General features: G+C 45.4%; 1 protein-coding gene across 2 annotated transcripts in view; it reads left to right on the plus strand.

Moving 5' to 3' along the window:
* The window catches only part of SPECC1 (sperm antigen with calponin homology and coiled-coil domains 1), a 73,475-nt gene extending 59,709 nt beyond the window's left edge, over positions 1 to 13,766 (plus strand). For both annotated transcript variants that reach the window (XM_063173842.1, XM_063173843.1), the window contains 3 exons: positions 7,486 to 7,602; positions 8,147 to 8,206; positions 8,898 to 13,766. In XM_063173842.1, coding sequence (XP_063029912.1) covers positions 7,486 to 7,602; positions 8,147 to 8,206; positions 8,898 to 8,987 — 267 coding nt within the window. In that variant the 3' untranslated portion in view covers positions 8,988 to 13,766. The remainder of the gene's footprint in view (positions 1 to 7,485; positions 7,603 to 8,146; positions 8,207 to 8,897) is intronic.
* Positions 13,767 to 19,262: the final 5,496 nt, after the last annotated feature.

Consider the following 19,262-nt stretch of genomic DNA (forward strand, 5'->3'; position numbering starts at 1 on the left):
ATAAGGGCTATTTTTAGAAACAGGAAGTCTGTTACTTCTTTGTATGTCATTAGTGTGAGTAGTTGGCATTTTCTGTCTACTGAAGCATTAATCTTTTCTAATTGTCAGCTGAGCACTTTACCTCACTGGCATCATCTGGGACTGCAGAGCTGTGTAAATAATGTTAAAAAATAATATATATATATATAAAATATAAATGCTGCCACAGTCCTCAGGGTTGGTACTCAAGCTGGCAGTTCCAGCAGAGCTGATTCTTAGTTTTAAAGCCTTGAGGATCGCAGCACAGCTGTGCCTTGTCCTGAGGAAATACAGGACAGAACCCAGTGGTTTCTTAATCACCAGATGTGCCCTGCCCAGACCCAGGATTGGTGTCTGGAATTAAAATGCAGTAGCCAAATCACGGCATGTGAGGAATAACCAGGTTGATTACCAATGTAATCACCCCTTCTCAATAATGCTACTGCACAAATGTGCTTCCCCAGTGGAACCAAATAACTTGAGCCAAGCTCTACCTTTTTTCACATAGAGGGCTTTATGCTTTAAACAAACACAAGTCTCTTGACTGGAGGGATAAAATAAATGCAGCTCTCTCAAGCGTAGCTTTCTATCCTGCTGGGTCATTTTAAAAATAGCATTTACATTCTGTCCATCCCAAAGTCCAAGACACTTCCCTTGTGTTGCCTGGATGCACTGACAATCAGTGAAAACACTGAATTGATTGGTCACCAGCTGAAACAGCTCCAAACTGGGAGTTGAACTGGGAGGGAGCTGGGCTCTGCTGCTGGTCCACCAGTGACCTTTGCTGGTGGGACCTCTGCCCACCTTGTTTCCATCCTCCACCCTGAGCCTGCTGCAGTCTGCAGCCTGCCCCTCCACCCAGGAATTCCAGGGCATGCCTAATCTCTGAATTCTCAAGACAGATAATTAGAAAGAGCTGTGGGAGCAGGCACAGTGTGGTCATTAACAATTCTGCACCAGGGCTCCAGGCAGGAAGTAGCTGTGCTGCTGTCTTGGACACAGAGTGGAGCTAATTCCTCCCCTCCTCTCTCCCTCCCCTCTTCCCCAGAGTATCTGTGTGGTCCCTGAGCTGTGCTGCTGCATCCTCACTGCTGCAGCCTTGGGAAGGAGGGGACCCAGCCCAGTCTGTTTCTCCTCTGTGGCATTCAGCCCTGGTGCCATTTGTTGGAGCTGCTGGGAAAACTGATGGAAGTGGCAGTTGTGTGGCAAGCAGGGAGTTGCCTTTCAGCAAGGGAGCATAACAAGGGGAATTCAGGCTGAAAAGAGACATGCAGAGCAAAACCCAGGACTGATCAATGTCTAATTGGATTATTACAAGAGGGAGAACTCCTTAGTCCCTGCTTTTGGTGTGTAATCTACCTCTGCAGACAGAAGTGACTCCTGCTCTGCCTTCTCACGGAGTGTGACTGGTGGAAATTACAGAAATACCACTCACACTTGATAAATACCTCTTGTCACCATTACCTCATCTCTGAAATGACCCAGACACATCCATAAAATTGCTTCTGCCTAGACCAGCTCTCATTTGGTCCTGTATGTTTAACAACCAACCAGCTCCTTGTGAACTTGGTTTTATACATTTTCTGTCTCTCTTGTGCACAGCAATAAATTAAGACCGAAACTGAGGAATATGTACAAACCCCTGTAACTTTACTAACCTTTAGTGAGACCTTTGAAGTAGGTGACTTTTAGTAATGAGGATGCTGTCATGGGTTTATTTGCATTCAAAACAACTCAGATTATTTGCTAGGAAAGCTTCAAATTCATCCACTGTGTGTTATATGCTGTGCCAGCAGCTACTCTCAGCCTGTGTTCATTAGAACTTGTTTTCTTTATAAAAACTCAGTCTTTATGTACAAAAGTGCAAACAAAAGGAGCAGTAAAAGGCACCAGTAGAGCTGTTTGGCTCCTTAGGCAGCTTGGTTGCTCACTGCATGGTTGCAGGGATGGTTTCAGTGTCAGTAGAATCTTGCCTTGCAAGTAAAGGAAATAGGTGGCTACATAATTACTTTATTACCTTAGCTGTCTTCCATTTGCTACTACTTTCATTTTTTATTGTCATGAAAACTTCAGCCATTTCAGCACCACCTCTCCCTTGTAACCACAGTATCAGAACTAAGCTGCCTTGAAGAGGTCCTGAACCACAGGAGCAAAGAGCTGAGTTTGAAGAGTGCAGGATTGTTTTAGAATGGCATTAGAATTTACTCTGAACAATGTCTGTAGGACAAGTCCTGTCCAGATGAGCTTGTTTTAAACACAGACTTTTAGACAGCATCATTCCACCTATTCTTGCTAGTCTGCCATGGGTAGGAAAGTTGATATAAGAAAATTGGATCTGACTTTTTGGTGTCTTCTCTGTTTTTTGAGATGGAAATAGTTGGGAGCTGAAACGTCTTTGTGTAGGATGCATAATATCCTTTTAAATTTTTTAAATTTCATCTATTTAAATGTCTCTGCTCCATGTGAATTCTATAGCAAATTGGTGTTTGATGCTTTTGCAAAAAAAAAAAAAAATGCAGCCATAGATTCTCTAATGTCTTGTCTTTGCTAAAGGGCTCATTAATTCACACTTACTGAAGCAAATGATGAATGGTAAACCCAAAGCAGCACCTGTGGCAGCAGTGGAGAAAGGAGCAAACAGAACCTAAAAATGTGATGGGAAGCAGAGATTCTTTATAAAAAGAAATGCAGTAAATGGCATGACTTTTAAAGAGCTGGCATCAGTTCCTTTTCAGTTCATAGCGCTGCTATGACATGATTTAACTGCATTTTCAGAGAGCATTTTGTGATCTGAGCTCTGCTGTTCCATGCATGTGTAATCAGCAATAAGATGCATGGCTAACTGACATGCTGAGAGGAGCATTAGAAATATGGATTATGAGATAAAAACACAACATTTTAAAGAAATTCAAAGCAATTCTTATGGAGACTGCAGTTGGCTGGGCCATTTGAAGCAGGGATATTAATACAGGCTGGAGGATAGGAGGTCACCTGGCTTCCTTCCCAGCCCTGGCTACTCACTTAATCTCTAGGCAATACATTGCTGGTTTGATTTCTTTTAATCACAAGGCATTACTTCATTTTGGATTCCATTTAAGAGAAAAAGATTGGTGAGAGAATTGAGAAAGCTTCCTGGTAGTAGATGGACTAAATGTGATGTTCAAATCACTTCAGACTTGCAGCTCCCCATTGAAAATAGCTGTGTGCAGTTGTCATCTGGGTGTACCCTGCAATTACAGAAGAATCCAGGCAGCCTTTTATTTCAGGCATTCATGCCTTTCATCCCTGTTAACTGGACCTGACCACACTTCTCATTCACCCATAGTTCCAGTAGATTGCCCAGATGTTTCATATCTTTGCTGGAGCATTTCAGATGAACTGGAGTGTTTTGTTTGTTTGGAAGGCTGAAAGGAGCCATCCTTTCCTCATGTTGCTTCTTAGGAACTGTTCAAAACTTGCCCAGTGAGAGCCTGAAGATTGCTTTGAATAAAACCTCTTTGGCTGAACCCTGTTAACCTGGCCCAGCCAGTCAGGATGTAATAAATCGAATTAGAGCTGCAGTTTTGTGCAGCTGTTGTTAAAGATGGGTAGGTTTGAGTCCTCTTTGGAAGTTGCCTGTTGAGGTACCTTGATACATTTTGCTTTAGAAAGGTCAGAGTTCAGATGTGCAGAGCTGTGGCTTCTGTTCAGACCTGTGTTTAAATATATCCAATAAAACCACTGAGCTGCTCAGGAGGAGCTGTGGGGGCCTGGGTAGTGATGGGCCACTTGAGGGAAGCTGCTATTAAAAACAAGGCAATTGAATAGATTCAATAAATTGAATCTATTTACTCAGTAGATTTATTTTCAGGTATTTAATTTTATATTCTGCATGGGCTGAGCCTCCATGATCAGCCACTCTGGCAGGTTCCTGGTGTGCCATTCCATCCCAATAACTTGGGAGAGGCAGGAAGGGATGCTGGATGGAATAATGATGTTCAGCTTGTATTTCTTGCAGGCCTTCTTCCTCAGATTCGAGGCTAGCTTCAAGCTGATTCATGTCTGTAATTCTGGCTCTCAGGGAGAAAATTATGACTCAGAGCCATTGCTGTGGGCACAGTAACACGTGCATAGTGGGAATATCTTGTATCAGGATTTTAACCTACTCAGACTGCAATGAAGAGTGCATGATGTCATTGTTGCTTTTTGCTTGGAGTCAAAGATTGAGTGAAATCTAATGGGGTGGTGGTTTTTTCCTCAGACAAACAAAGAATTGTTTTTAGTGAGAACAGATCACACAGATTTCCCTGGGTGTCTTTAGCAGGGCTCTCCAAGGGCTCTGTTATCTGCAGGAAAGGTCCTGTTCCTGGAATGGGGGGCTAAGGTCAATCACTTCCAGGTGGTTTGTGTCTTTTAGGCTTGACCTGACACTGATATCCTAGATTGTGCATTTATTATCCAAATAGCATTGCCTGGATATTTCTTTTTTTTTTTTTTTTAAATTAATGTTCATAGAAACAGACCCTTCTGGGCACTTTGGTACTCTGATAGCTGTGCTCCCTGGTGTGCCTCCAGATCCCAGTGTCTGAACAATCCCAGTGATGTAGAGGAATTCACTTGTAAGCTTGAAGAGAATGTAGTATTTCTACTGATTGGTGACCCTGTAGGAGTGCTGAGGACAGAGCCTGGGCTGCCACTGACCACAGGATGTGCTGTGGCCATTTGACAGCAAATTTTTCCTCCTTTCCTGATAAATGCTGCAACTCAGTTTGATCTGAATCTCTGCTCCATTTTCCCACTTCTCCCTGCACTCATTCTGATGGCTCAGAGTGTTGCCATCCTTTCTGGGTGTCTCATGAGGAGCCACATGCAGTTTTTCAGAGCTTGGGGTGAGGGTTCTGCTGTGAGCAGAACCCAGAAACGGGACATAGAAATGCAGCTTGGGGTTGTGCATTAACAACCAGCATGGACACAAATAGCTCCCATATATTCAGGGACTGAATAGGGAGAGAGGTGTGGCAGCAAGACTGAGACAGGCTCTGCTGCCAAAATAATCAAGAGAAGAAATAGTTTCCGAGGTGTTCATTCCCTAAATTGTTTTCCTTTTTTTTATTTTTTTTTAATGGCTTCAGGGGAGCCAGAGATCTTCCGAGAAATCAGAGTTGTCTCTATTTTGACTTAATTCCTCTTGGTGTGGTGGAGTGGGGAGGAACTACAAATAAAGCTGCAGTGTAGCAAAACACAGATCACTTTTCATTTACCATGTCCTTATATCCCAAACTGAAAAGTATCTAACACAGAAGCCAAGATGAAGTGCCAGGGAGAGGAGTTTGTACTGTGCATGAAATGGAAATGCATTTGTTTAGAGAAAAGAAACCAAAATTCATTGATTCTTGTTAGATGTAAAAATGGAACTAGATGGCCTTGAGTATTTTTTATTGTACTGTGAACTGAACAGTTGAGCTGAACCTTTGAATGTTCTTTTTGGGGTTGCATTTAGGACAAAAATTCAGAATTGAGTTCGTTTTGGCCGTTGATTGTGGCAAACCACTTTGCAGCAGATTTCATCTGTGGTTCAAACGTGGTCAGCAGAATCCCATCCTTGAACTTTTGCTTGTTTGTAAGATTTAGATCCAAAAGTTACTGAGGATGACTGGCTGGACAATGCTGTTGGGGAGGTGAGGATTTTTGAACCTAGTTTTGGTAGATGTGAGCACTTCTTATGTGTAGATATTGTGATTTGGGAAGAGGAGAAGAGCTTTAGGTGTATTTAAAATTGCAAAGGTAAGTAAAATTATTAAGCTGATTTTGGGATAGTGAAATACTGTGTGAAGGAGCAGTTTTGTATCTCACATGTCTCATAGTAGCATCATGAAAATGAGGATGGATACAACATTCCTACACAAACAAGCTTTCCCTTTTTGTCTAGTCCTGTTGCATAACTAAGGCTCTGTTTGTTCCTGTTTCCATGGCCTTTGGGAAAGAGGAGGAACAACCTCCATTTTCAATTTCCATCCTACAGTATAAAATGAGAATATTGGCATTTGCTGATAAGCTATTTGTTGATAAAACATATTGGCCTCAGTAAAAACACTTCAGTAACTTGGCAGTCACTCCTTTCCCACTAACTGCAGATTGATAAATAGAAAGGAACTTGTTTGTCTGAAACTTCAAGAAAGCAGAATAATCCAGCTCAGCCAATTCCATACACACAAAGTTGGACTTCCAACTAAAAAGTTGCAACTTTATGGAATAGGCAATGCCAAGGCAGCTTTCAAAGCAATTTTCTTTTTCTTGTGACAGTGTTCAGGCAGTGCCTCATTTTTGTATTGTCTCCACTGACAGATGTTAATAGAGCCCTACAACATGGTGGCTGGGGCAGTGTGGGGATGTCAGCTGCTTTCTGAGCCCATTAGAAGTGTAGATTTATTACAGAGTATTTTAACCTGAGATATTCACTACTGCTTCAATTTGAGTCATGTTTGGTTATGGACATTTATTACTAACTGGAAATCCTGTCTGACTGGACCAAGTCCAGGCTGGATAACTAATCTGTGAGGTATCAGGAGCAAGGAGCACATGCTGAAATAATTCCTGTCTGGGTTTTAGTGTCTGCATCAGCTGTTGTATGAGAGATGCAGTAAAAGCCTTGTCTTTGGGGGAGTCTTGAAAGAAACCAGAAAACAGCTAACTAAAGAGAATGCAGGGGTGGGGAGTGTGAACTGCAGCTGAGCACAGAGGAGGATGTGGCTGCTGAGGGGGGTTGGAGGTGACTCCACACCTGCAGGAGTGTGGGAGAGGCTGCAGCTCCACCGTGTCCCAGAGCCCCCTGCTCCAGCAGCTCTTGCTCTGTAGCAGTTCACTGCTCTGTTTTTAGCTGCAAGACTTGGCCATGGGAATTCCTGAGTGTGCTGGTATGGCCAGGCAGTGCAGACAGGAGCATCAGAAAGGTCACCTTGTTCACAGGGGCAGAACTGGGCCATGGGCCTGTTTTAACTGCAGCTGTGCCTCGTGAGAGCATCCAGGGAAGAACCCCCAGTGCACTCTGTATCCCCAGAAATCCTGTGGTTTAAAGGAGTTCTCTGCAGATGGGCTGACTTTAAAATACCATTTTCTGTTTCTGTAGTCACTGCAACCCCCAGGGTTCCGGACCTCAGCTGTCATGAACAGGGAAACTGGGCTTGCTCTGTGCACCTGAGTGCAGCCTTGTAGTAAGAGGCTGGCACAGAACAATCCAAGTGTCTAGAAACAAGGGAAGGAAGTTTATATTTGTCCATATAAACTGCCAGCTCTATTAGACTATTTCTTTCTAAATTTTTCTTCTTCACCTCCCTCCTTTTGGAGGTGACAGTGGTGGGAGTGTCACCACAGATATTTCTAGCTCAGCTCTGGGGTTTTTGTTCAATGGCTGCATAAAAACTGTTGTTTGAAGATTTTTGTTGTTGTTGTGTAGCACTGTTCAAGGATGACTCATGTTTTCTCTTACAGAATATTGATATTACCAATTTCAGCAGCAGCTGGAGTGATGGGCTGGCCTTCTGTGCTCTCCTGCACACATATTTGCCTGCACATATTCCTTACCAGGAGCTCAACAGCCAGGACAAAGTAAGTTGTGTTGTACATTTGCAGAATTCACAGCGAACAGAATGGATGAAAAGGGGAAGGAAACCAACAGTGAACTCCCAGAGAGAAATGCAGGGACTGCTGGTGATGAAACAGTGACAAGTTGGCTAAATCCAGCAAGTGCTGCAAATAAACACAAAGACAGTATCTATCACAGTAAGAATTATATTATCTACAAAAATGCCTTATATTAATTAAAACCTCTGCAGAAACCTTTCACTCATAGTAAAGACAGAACTTTAGTGGGTTTTTTTCCCAGTTGTAACCAGTTTCACAACAACCTATTTGTCAAAAACAGAGGGTGTCACTCAAGCAGAAGTAGATGAGCTGTTCAAAGGCAAAGAACTTGTGAGTGAGTAAGATCAAAAAAGAGTGAGACTCAAAAAAGAGTCTGCCAGCAAGTATGGAGTCCAGGGGTTTAGTTTTCAAATACACCTGCTCATTTAAACTTACTGGGTAACCAGATGCAAGGAGAGGTTCAGGAGCAGTGCTTTGATGTTAATCCTTTTGAACTTTATTTTTACAGAAGAGAAATCTGCTGTTGGCATTTCAAGCTGCTGAAAGTGTGGGCATCAAACCCAGTCTGGTGAGTAACCTTTGAGCAAGGGGACATTTACTGCAAACACCATTCCAACACCTTTCCTTGTTGCCATGTGACCAGTCAGTGACCTTGCACTCAGGGCTGGGGAGGGCTGCACCACCATCAGGATGCTGTTAGGAGAACTTCCAGAAAGAATTTGTAGAAGCACAGAATAAATATAATTTGGAGAAGCTGCTGAAAGTCATCCAGTATTGAAATGAGGGAATGGATTATGTTCTTATTTTAGATGCCAGCTGCAGATTATTGATAATTTTATGGACAGATTTGCCATATTACACCATTACATTAATGGTTGCACCATTTTGTTTCCTGGTTTTTTTAGTGCTTTAAGAAACAGAAAGACGTTAAACTGTTCAAAAAAACTTTTCCAAAATTAACTATCTGACAAGGGAGATATAACTTTAATATGAAGGGAAAACTATTATGGGGTTCATGAGCTAGATTCAGAAGCAAAGGAGCATCAGCCTAAATGAAGTTGTATAGAGAACTGATCTTTGATTGCAGATGGAAGAAATATTTTAGGTAGAATGCATGAAGAGATTTCAGAATTGCACTTGGCCAGTGGATCATCCCAGTGGTCCTGATGGCTGTGAGGGGCTCAGGAGGGGGAGCAGAAGTGCTGAGGGGCTCAGGGGAGCCGTGTGGGGCTGCCTGAGCGTGGTGCTGTGTCTGGCAGGAGCTCAGCGAGATGCTGTACACGGACCGGCCCGACTGGCAGAGCGTCATGCAGTACGTGGCCCAGATCTACAAATACTTTGAGACCTGAGCTGCAGAGCAAGAGGTGGACACGAGTGGGGAAGAGAACAAAGAATGCTACAGATGCACTCGATCACTTTAAAAACCTGCTTGCTCCTCTTCCACAACCAACTGAAGCTCTTAGTGTGAAAGGAGGCTCTTCCATAGGTTTGATTCCATCTGGGACTGCAACCAAATAATTCCCTGTTGTCCACCTTTGCAAACCAAATCCATTGGTAAGTTTGCTCCCACATGGAAATTGCAAAGTGTTCTCAAGCACACATGGGATATTTCTGAAGAGGATCCCTTGGGCTAACAACGTTTGCCTTGACAGGAGACCTGCTACACAATGAAGTTTTAAGTCAATGTGGACTATGCTGGCACTCAAGGGAGGCTGGGAGATTAATGTTCATACAAAAGCTCACAAAAATGCTCTTCTTGCCAAAAGATGCTTAATTCATCCCAAGTACATGTTGTTTTCTTGCCTCCATGTATTTTATAAAACACCTTTGACAGATGCACTTAAGTTGTAGAACCTTAACATGAGTTACTCTTGCAGATCTCACCCAATAACTGCACTAATTTACTCATAGCATAACCAGCAGGATGGTAACAGGATCATTTGTAACTCAGAAACCACCCTCTGTTCATCACCAGCTAGTGAAATAAGTCTGAAAGATCCTGTTAGGTGCTGGGACTTCATTTCATCTCAAACAGAAATAATGTCTTTGAGGAAAAATGGGTTTATTACTCCAACTTCATTACTTGATTATTCTGGGAAGCCAGAGCTTGGTTTCCTGGCTGACTGTGCAGGCACAGTTATCACAGGAACATTGCAAATGCAATTTAACAGCTTTAGCTTGAAAGGTGCCAGTAATCAGGTGAGCAATACAGTGACATCTCATATTTTTTGTGGATTGAGTGGAGTAACTTCTTCCCTCTGTGTTGCTCCTGTCTGGTCAGCACAGCTGTGTCATTGCTGCCTAGAGGCAGGAATCTGGAGACAGCCTGTGCCCTGTGCCATGAAATACAGCCCATGGGGCACTGGGACATGCTTGGAAGTGATGTCATGCTGTGAAGGAGCACAGTCATACATCAACACCAATGGAAGGTGCAGCCTCACTCCACAGATGACAAACAATGTAACTGGAACCCGTCTGTGCCAGGGAGATCAGGCGCCAGGGAGCAGCTTCCCACCAGAAATACTGTTAGGAAAATGCCTGATAGACACTGTGAAGTGTCCATTATTCTGTGTCTCTCATTTCACCTGATGAAATTAATTTTTGTGTTTGTCTCCAAGGATGGAAGCATCCAACAGGCTGCTGGATTTGTTCTAGGAGCATGTAAAGGCTGCCTGGCTGCTTCAGGGCACGCTGGTAGGAGAAAGTTGGTGTTTAGTTACTGTGCTTAACCCTGATGCTTTGTGGACATTAGTCCTAGGGAGCTAGGCATCATTTCTCTCTTGCAAAAAATACTAGTGCTCACTGCTCCTGCCTCCTGGAAAAAGGCTCATGAAATGGAAACAAGAGATTTCACAGAACAAAATTGGTTTCAGGCTTTCAAGGGCTTTGCAGGTGGCTGATCTCAGCCTCTGGTTCCCCATAGTGCTTTGTTGTTTGATTTGATTTTACTTTGTAATGCTATTTAATTAATAAACAGTGTATTTCAGACTTGGTGTTCTCACAGCAGAATAAAGGATTCAGGAATAGATGGAAGAGGCCAGGGAGTGCTTTGAACAAAGAGGATCCTGGAGGAAGGCAGTGCCTGTTCTGAGGGAGGACAAAATCATCTCATGCTCTTGGTTTTAGTCTGAAATTTATTCTACTCCATTGCCTCTGGGAAAGTCCAGTTGCAGTCTTTGGAGAGGCTGTGTGGTAAAAATGGCCAGGGGAGAGCACAGGCAGTGCCCCTGGTGCTGGCTGCCATCCTGCCCTGTCAAAAGAGAAAGCAGCTGAGTTCTGCCAAGGCAGCTCCTTGTAGGGGAACCCTTTCTTGGTGGAATTCACTCTGGGACTTCTCAGCACACCCTGCTGTCCATGGAGAACCCAAGATGAGTTGCTCTAAAATACAGGATGAGATGGAAGAGGAAAAGTGTGCTGAGCAGAGTTCCTTGAGGCACTTGCACTGCAGGGCCCCATTGCCTGTGGATCAGCAGCTCTTGTCCCTGGAGGTGTCCCCTGGCAGGGATCCCAATTCTCTCCAACGGGCTGGAGTTCAAAGCTGGAGTGAAGTCAGCACAGAAAATTCCATATTCCTCAATGGGCTTTGGATTGGGCACTTGGAGGGATGAGAAAAACACTTTTAATTCCCAGTGTGTGGTAAACATCTCAAAGTCAGAGTAAACGATGTAAAAAAAGGGAATTTTAACCCTGTGGTCACTGGAGGGGTTTGCAATGTGGCTCAGTGTCCATGGGGTGTGTGTCACCTCCTGTGTGAGCATCCTCTGCTCCCAGGGCTCCTCTGACACTGCTCTGGCTCTCCAGGCTCACTTTACCCTTGCAGACCATTCTGTGGGGTCCAGCTGCTTTTTCTTTTTTTTTTTTTTTTTTTTTCCCAAATGATTTGTGCAAAGCAATGTTTGTCATCTCTTTGCTGCTTCCTCTCCTATGCCCCTCCCAGCAGCATAGTCCAAACACTAATTCTACCCACTTCTAGTGGTGTATTCCTAATTTTTTTACTTAGGTAGGAATTACAACACAGAGTTGTAGTAGGGAAGAAGATACTTGATGTTGTCTTTTCTTCAATGTTACTGTTCTGTCCTCAAACCTGCAAAACATCTTATTTTGATACTTTGAGAGATGGTTTTCCAGATTATTTTTTAAAATTAAGAATATTGTTTATTTGTTCATTTAACTGTTACAATATTGGGGGGGTTTCTGCCTTTTAAACATTGCACAGTTACATTTCTAGACTTTGATTTTCACAAGTTGCTCTTGTTTTTTCACGCTGCCTTAAAATTTCAATATGAATTTAAATTTATCCTATATGAGATGCTGCAGGCCTGGTTTTCAGAGACTCTTCAGGCCCTTGCGAGACATCTCAGATTGGAGCTGCAAAATTTAAGTTCCAGCTGCCTTTAAGGTTAGGGAATTTAATTAAGCTAAGCAAGAGAGTATGTTGGTAGTCTTTACAGAAGTTGTGAGAATTCTCTGAAAATGTCCTGAATGTGATGATGTGACAGGGATGGTGTTGAGCAGGAGGTTTGCCTGAACCTCCTAAATCCTTTCTGACTTTGCCTCTTAGGAGTAATGGCTCTTTCCCTGGTGTGCAGGCAGATAAATCTTGTCTTGTCCCTTGCTCCTTGAATTGTCACTCCCAGGCACCAGCTGGGGAGTCTGGGACTGCAGGGGAGCAAACAGCTGATTTGGGATGAGCAGGTGAGCAGAAGGGTTAGGAAGGGGGTGCCAGTGACATTCCAGGGAGGGATGTGGCAGCGTGTTGTACTGTAGTGTAGGAGAGGAAAGGAGATTGGAGTGTGGGGGGTGCAGTCCTGCTCCTGGGATTTCAGGTGAGACAGAGAAGGTACAAATTGTTTCATGGCTTGGGAAGGTACAGAGGAGTGAGGGGTGAGCCCAGAGTCAGCCCTGTGAGGAGCTTTTCTAGAAGGGCTGAGGAGCTTTTTCCTAAAGTTCCTGGTGAGGCTGAGGGAGAGCCCAGAGTGTGAGGAGAGGGACAGGGCACAGCCACACCTGGGGCTCTTTGTCACGAAGGACATCAGAGGGTCTGTGTGGGCTGTCAGCTTGAGGGACATTCCTCCTAAGAGAGCAGCCAGGGGGTCTCAGCAGGTGAGGAGAGGACCCAGCACAGCTGGCTGCCCCTGCCAGGCTCCCCTTCCCGTGCCAGTCCTGGTAACACAAAGGGGACAGAGACTTCTGTTCTTCCTGCTCTGCAGCAAGGCAGCTGTGCTAAGCAGAGGGATTTGCGGCTTATGCAGGGTCCCTTTGAGGTCTGGCAGTTTTCTTTCTGTGATTGGAAGTTGGTTTTGACAGGTTTTCTCTCTTGTTTTGGACGTGGAACCAGTTCTGTGCAAGTTTTCTGTCCGAACCAAGTGCACACAGGCAGAATGATTGGTTCTTTCCAGTTTGATTCCTGACCTGGAACTCTTCAAAAATCCACCTTTTGTCTTCCCTGACTTTCCCCCTTCCTTGGCAGTGACCACACGAGCCCAGGCTTGTTGGTTTGTTCATACCTCCCTCATCCTGCTGTGCTGGGGGTACCAGCAGCAAGGATCTGACTGGGCCAGCTCTTGGCAAAGCTGAGCCTTGTGCATCTGATCACAGGTAGGGGCTGTATGGGATGAGATTATGCATTTTCCTGTCACAAGAGGGCTTTTTGCCTAAAAAGACTCAGGGCATGGAGCATTAAGACATTTTTAAACCCAGCAATAAGTTCTACTATGCTCAGCTGTATTGGTTTGTACCAACTGCAGTGCCATCGACGCTCGCTCACCGACACGGTGCAGAAGCAGCTTCTCACTGAACTGCAAGGAACTTTATTTTCTCAACTGATGGTCTCTCCATTTTTGACTTGCACGTGTGCCAAGTCCCATTGGGCAGTGCTGGACACAGTGTTTTTATTGACTGTTGGTCCAGGCTTGAGTTTGTCATATGGGATGATCACCTCTGACAGTTTTAGCTTTCCCTGTTGGGTACAGATGTTCCATCGTAATCTAATTTATACAAAGAGCACATTAGAATGTACATACTAAGCATTGCAGATTTGGACATGCTAATATTTAAATATTAACATTATTAAAATGTATGATGCAAAATCTGTGTAATATTTCTAATAAATCTTTTTCTGTTTCTGAGGTTTGTTGAAATGTTTCAGTTACCTACATACAATACAAAATCCAAAAGTATCACCCATCCCTGGAGGTGTTCAAGGCCAGTTTGGAGGCAGTCTGGAAGGTGAGATGACAGATCCCAGAGCTCAAAGCACCTGGGAGGCAGTGCCAGAACATTGCAGAGGGTGAGCAGTGTGTGCACAGTGCCAGAAACTTCTCTTGGAGTCTTCTGCAGCCACCATCCCCTCTACCCACAGAGCTTTCAGAGGTGCTGAGATCAAATTCCAGAACAATTTCACAGAGGCTGCTTTTGTCTCACCAAGTTGGTGACAGCAATACCAGAACAATCCAGCTGCCAAGTAAGCAAAGAAAACTGAGATGATAAAAGAAATGGGCATTTAAAGCTCCTCAGGCCTCTCAGGTGTGTTTGTGTCCAGCTGGGCAGGTGAAGCCCTGTGGGAAAAGTTGTCATTTACATAACCCAAGCTACTTTGCTTTTCCCCACCTAAGTATTGTGTTTCAGCCCTGGATTTTTATTGCTGGGCCTGAAGTGATGCTCCCAGGCTCTGCTGTCTCTTTTCAGAGTACACTCCTGGTGCTTTGAGTCATTTATGGGCAAAGCTGGATTCTCTGTGGGCATGGCCAGTGAGGGAGAGCCATGGACAGGTTTGGTTCAGCAGGAGACTGAAATCCAAAGCCAATAATTTCCTGGGGGGATTTGTGGGTGGTTGTAGGTGGGGTGGGAGGACAAGATCCAGGGCTGCTCAGTGTGCTTTCAGTGACTCCTGGTGCTTGGAGAACGTGGACTGGTGTGGAAAGAAGAATTCCCTTCCTGACTGGTGAAAGATGGAAGCCAGAGCAGATGGAAGAGAAGCATAAGAAATGTGAGTAGAATAAAGAGTCTTCCAGATGGGCTGCAAAGGTCAGAAGCAGGTGGTTGAAGCCTCACAGAATTATCCAGTTTAATACTGGAGGGCTCTGGAGTAAATGTCACCCAGGAGAGTCAGGTGCTGGGGGAGTCACTGGTTTTATTGAGCTTAACAGGAAGAAAATGAGGCTGTAAAATGTCAGCGTGGGTAAATATTATTCACACATCCAGAAAGTGAGCTTTCCCCTCTTAAATACACAGCAGTGACTGAGGCTTCATCCTCAGCCCCTCAGCAAGAGTTTAAGCTGGTTAAAGAGAAAGTAACAAGATTAAGAGAATTAACGTGGGAGCAAATGCCTTTCTTAACCCGCTCCACACAGCTGCACACCTTCTGTGCAAAACCCCCGTTAAAACTTCTCTGGGCTTAAAAAAAAAAGAATTTATAGCAGTTCAAACCTTTGTTCCACCTTGATGTGCTGTAACTTTTGCCTCCTCGGTCAGCTCATCCTTTGTCTCACAGGAAGCCACTCCCAGGCTCTAATCATGGAGACAAAGGAGCTCCCCAGGTGAGCGATTCCTCAGGACATTCCCAGCATTCTCCCAACAGGATGAAATTCCTGGGAAGTGAGGCTGCAACCATGACTCTTGGGTTTTTTTCAGTTAGAGAACATTTGTTACTTTCCTTACCCAAATTTGAGCTACAACCAGGACAGGTCCAGTGAAAGCCATGAATGAAAGTGTTCAGCCCAGGCAACCCGAATGTGCCTGAACAAAAATAATTTATTCATAAATAATAATCTCTGCACAGCTCAGCCCTGGAGAGCCCTTCTGGGAAGGGAGAGTTCTGTCTGAGGCTTGCAGAGGGAATAATAATAATAATAATAATAATAATAATAATAATAATAATAATAATAATAATAATAATAATAATAATAATAATAATAAATAATGTGCCATGGGATAGTGCAGGGCAGTTCTCCCTTTCAGCTGTGATTGGGCATTGCTTTCAGGGGGTTTCTGATGGAGTCCTGCAAGGATGGAATCCACATTAACCAAATTCTTGGTCTTTAACAGCACCAGGTTTCCTTTTGCCAGTGGCTGGAGCATGGATGGAACAAAACCCTCATCTTGGGATTCAGGCAGACTTTGAGTGCAGATTCAGCTGCCTGTGCACAGGAAGGTTGGTCCTGCCCCTGCATTTGTTCATTTATATTTTTGCATTCTGCATCTTCCCGCCACAGCTAAGCTGCTATTTAACCCCTGGGTGACCTGCCTGGCCCTGCCTGTGAAAAGGAGCCTGATTTTTGGGGATCAGAAATGGTTTTCAGAGCTCTGGCTGGGACATGAACACTAGAGGTTTCTAAGTCCTCTGACAGCCACAGATAATCTCAATAATAATAATAATAACAGATTCTTATAAATCATGAGCTCATCTTGCAGAGAAAGCCAGCTGAGGGATTTGAACCAAATCTTGCCTTTCTCTAGTATTTGAGCATAATTCCATATTCAGAGCAGTTGTGTTGCACCCGTTCAAGACCTTTCACTGCATTTATTTGGAGCTCCAAATGTCACATCTGTACATAAACCTGAATTGCTTTAAAGGCTGGGGCTGAGGACTCATTTCCCTCATGTCAGGGAGCAGAACCACTTCTCCTTTTGCTGTGCAGTGTTGATTGGGAGTGAAGAGGACACTCAGCAAGCTCTGGGCGTAGGAACTCGTCAAGGTTCTGCCCAGGAAGCAGCTCAGCTCTGAATGAGGCAATCACAGGTTGTTTGAATTGCAAAGGGCATCAGTGCCTGTCCAGCTTCTCCGGAGCTGATGTTGGCCTGGGAACACAACAGTTCCCATGGATTTCTCGGGGAGATTGGCTGGACCAGCTCCACCAGCATAAAGGGACACCGGGCCCGGTACCCAGCGGGAGCCCCGTGCAGGGCTCAGCACCGTGGGCACTGAGCAGCAGCTTTGCTTCACAAATCCTGCTGGAACAGGCACTTGGCTTTCCACCCCAGAGGCTGGTTAGTACACAAACCAAACACAGAGAAAAAAAAATGAAAAGTTTCTTCAAAATTATGTTCTCATACCTTGGACTCCACTCAGCCAAAATCCTTTTTAATTCAACTGCTTTGGTGGAGCCGTTTATGGTTTATTTTTTTTTTTTCAGTCCTGTGCTGACTTCTTTGTTTTCTAATGAAACAATTTCTAAAGAATTCACACACCTGCATTGTTGTGAGATGAGTTCTTGCAGATAATTTAAAGCATCGGTTTGAGATTCCAGGATAATACACATTTATTATCTGGCAATGACCCTGGGGACTAGGAAAATCCAAGTTTGTTCATCCACAGTTTACGATCTTAACAAAGTTTTTCTGTTTGGTTTTCCAAGGGTTTTGCCGAACGATTGAAATCTCCAGTATGGAAATAGCTTTCCCTGGAATTTCACTCTTTGCTTTCCATCTCTTCCAGCAAAATGCCTGCAGCCCTACAGTTACCAACCTCACCTTGGGGCATTCCTCTCCTCATCATTTAATTCAGGGCTCATCAGGAGCCTTTGATGTGCTAATGCTCAACACAATGTGGGCAATAAACATGCAGAGGTGCCTGCAAGTTATCCAACCCCATCCATTCCTTTCAGCTGGCTCGGGCAGACGGGGCAGTTCAGCCTGACGCTGGCAGCACCATTTCAAAGGCGGTTTTTGTACCTGCTCTGCGGTTTAGGGGTTGCGTTGTGCCTTGGGAATCCTTTCTTGGAGTCAGGCTCAGGACAGGCTCTGTCTTGTCCAGGAAAACAGCTCAGAAGAACCAGTGGAGGCTTGAGTGGGGATGGGGATGGGTTTGGGTGGCAGTGCCAGGCTGGTGGCAGTGTCTCTGTCTCTCCATTCCCCCGTGTCGCAGCAGTTTTGGGGTGGAGCTGCCCTCCACGGGAAGGGATGGGTGGCAGTTCCTCTGCTTGCACAGCCACCAGTGCTGGGTTTGATGCCCTGCACACCCCAGAGGCAGCTCTGCCCACGGCTGTAGCACTCACAGGTCGGTGCAGGGCTGCCAGAGCCGCTGTGATGATGTGCCTAAATCAGCAAAACAGATGGACTTCTTATATGGCATCTATCTTAATTTTTGATAGCCAGACAATATCTGTGTCCCTTTGCGGCAGAGATTCTCCCACCTCAATGTTTGTTCTTTAACTCTGTGGGCTTAGAGAGGAAAATCTGTTGTCGAGGCCGCTGAGGAGTGTCTGAGCTGGCGGATCTGGCTGCGGGACCAGCAAGAACATCTCAGCTGTCCCTGGCTCGGGAGATTTTTGTGCTCAGAGCCTTGTCCCCGGGCCGGCTGTGTGTGCAGGGATGTGTTACCGGGGCTCCTCCCCAGCTCTTTGTGCCTGGGCCAACAGCGCTGGAGGTGCGAAGGCCCCGCTCGCTCGGGAAGCCCTCGGAGGCTGCTCAGGAGAGATCACAGGGGCTGCAGGAAGAGCTCGGCCTGCGAAGCGGCAGCGACAGAGGGAACAGCACGTACGAGGCTGGAGGGCTCCTGCCGAGGCCGGGACAGCGGCCCCAGGGCGCCGCTCGCTTCTCCCAGCGCAGCTCCAGCACAGCGTGCGATCCCTCTCAGTCGCCTTCCCTCGAACAAAGGAGCCCGGGCAGCTCTTGCACTTGAAAGCAGCAGATCGGGGCTGCTGCTGTTCCCTACGTGAGGCTTGGGAGGCGAATCCCTGGAGGGAAGTGGAATCCAGGAAAATAATAGTAGTGGTGATTCATCTGCGTCTGACATCTGAGCATCCAGCGGGGCTCCGGGGCCGCCGTGGTGCTGCCGCGCTCCGATTCTTGAATGGGTTCATCACCCATCAGCTGCCGGCTCCGAGCTGTGTTTGCCTCGATGGTTCTGTGGTTTCCTTGCTCCTTTACAGATTCCAGAAGATCAGTTTGCAGATCTCACCTGTGGAGCCCCGGGAGCTGCAGGGATTCTCAGTGCTCAGCTCGCTCTCCAAGGGCAGCAGAGTTCAGTTGGTGTTTCATGGAGGGTTTGTGGTGCCAGGTATTTAAAGGGGGCTCAAAGAGCACAGCTGGAGGGCAGGATCTGGGAATGGACTCATCCTGGTTTTCCTGCCAGCAGGATTTACCCAGGTTTGGTAGAACAGAGCTGAGCACACTTGTCCTTGGCTCCCCTTGCAGGAGTTGTATTGGGAGTCAGCTCAGTTGCACCAGTTCCTGCCAGAATAAACCACTGGACCTTGGCACAGCTTCTGCTGCTTTGGAGAGCCATGAATCTCCCTGTAATGCAAAATCCACAATTTTCACTGCCTCACTACCTGTCTCACAGAGACCTTGCCCAAACAACCTATTCATCAGAACCTGAAATAATGGTTTTTCTGTTCATGTCTGACTTGACAAACCACAATTTCCCTGGGCTCAGTCTGTAATAAGTGCTTCCATGATCACAAAAGCAGATCTTTCTCTAATACAATGTGTCCAGTGCAGAAAGTTAATTCTGGTTTTGCTGAGGTGCTGTAAAGCAGCAGAAGGTGGCTGTTGGCACATGTTCCTGCACTAGGAAAACAATGTGTGTAAAAACCCTGATGTAAATCCATCCCTCTGGGGGAAAAAGTGCTTCTCTGTGATAGTTCACATGGTTATAACAGGCTCTGAACGAGGGAAGCTGC

This window comes from Melospiza melodia, chromosome 21 (assembly GCF_035770615.1).
Source record: "Melospiza melodia melodia isolate bMelMel2 chromosome 21, bMelMel2.pri, whole genome shotgun sequence".
Lineage (NCBI taxonomy): Eukaryota > Metazoa > Chordata > Aves > Passeriformes > Passerellidae > Melospiza > Melospiza melodia.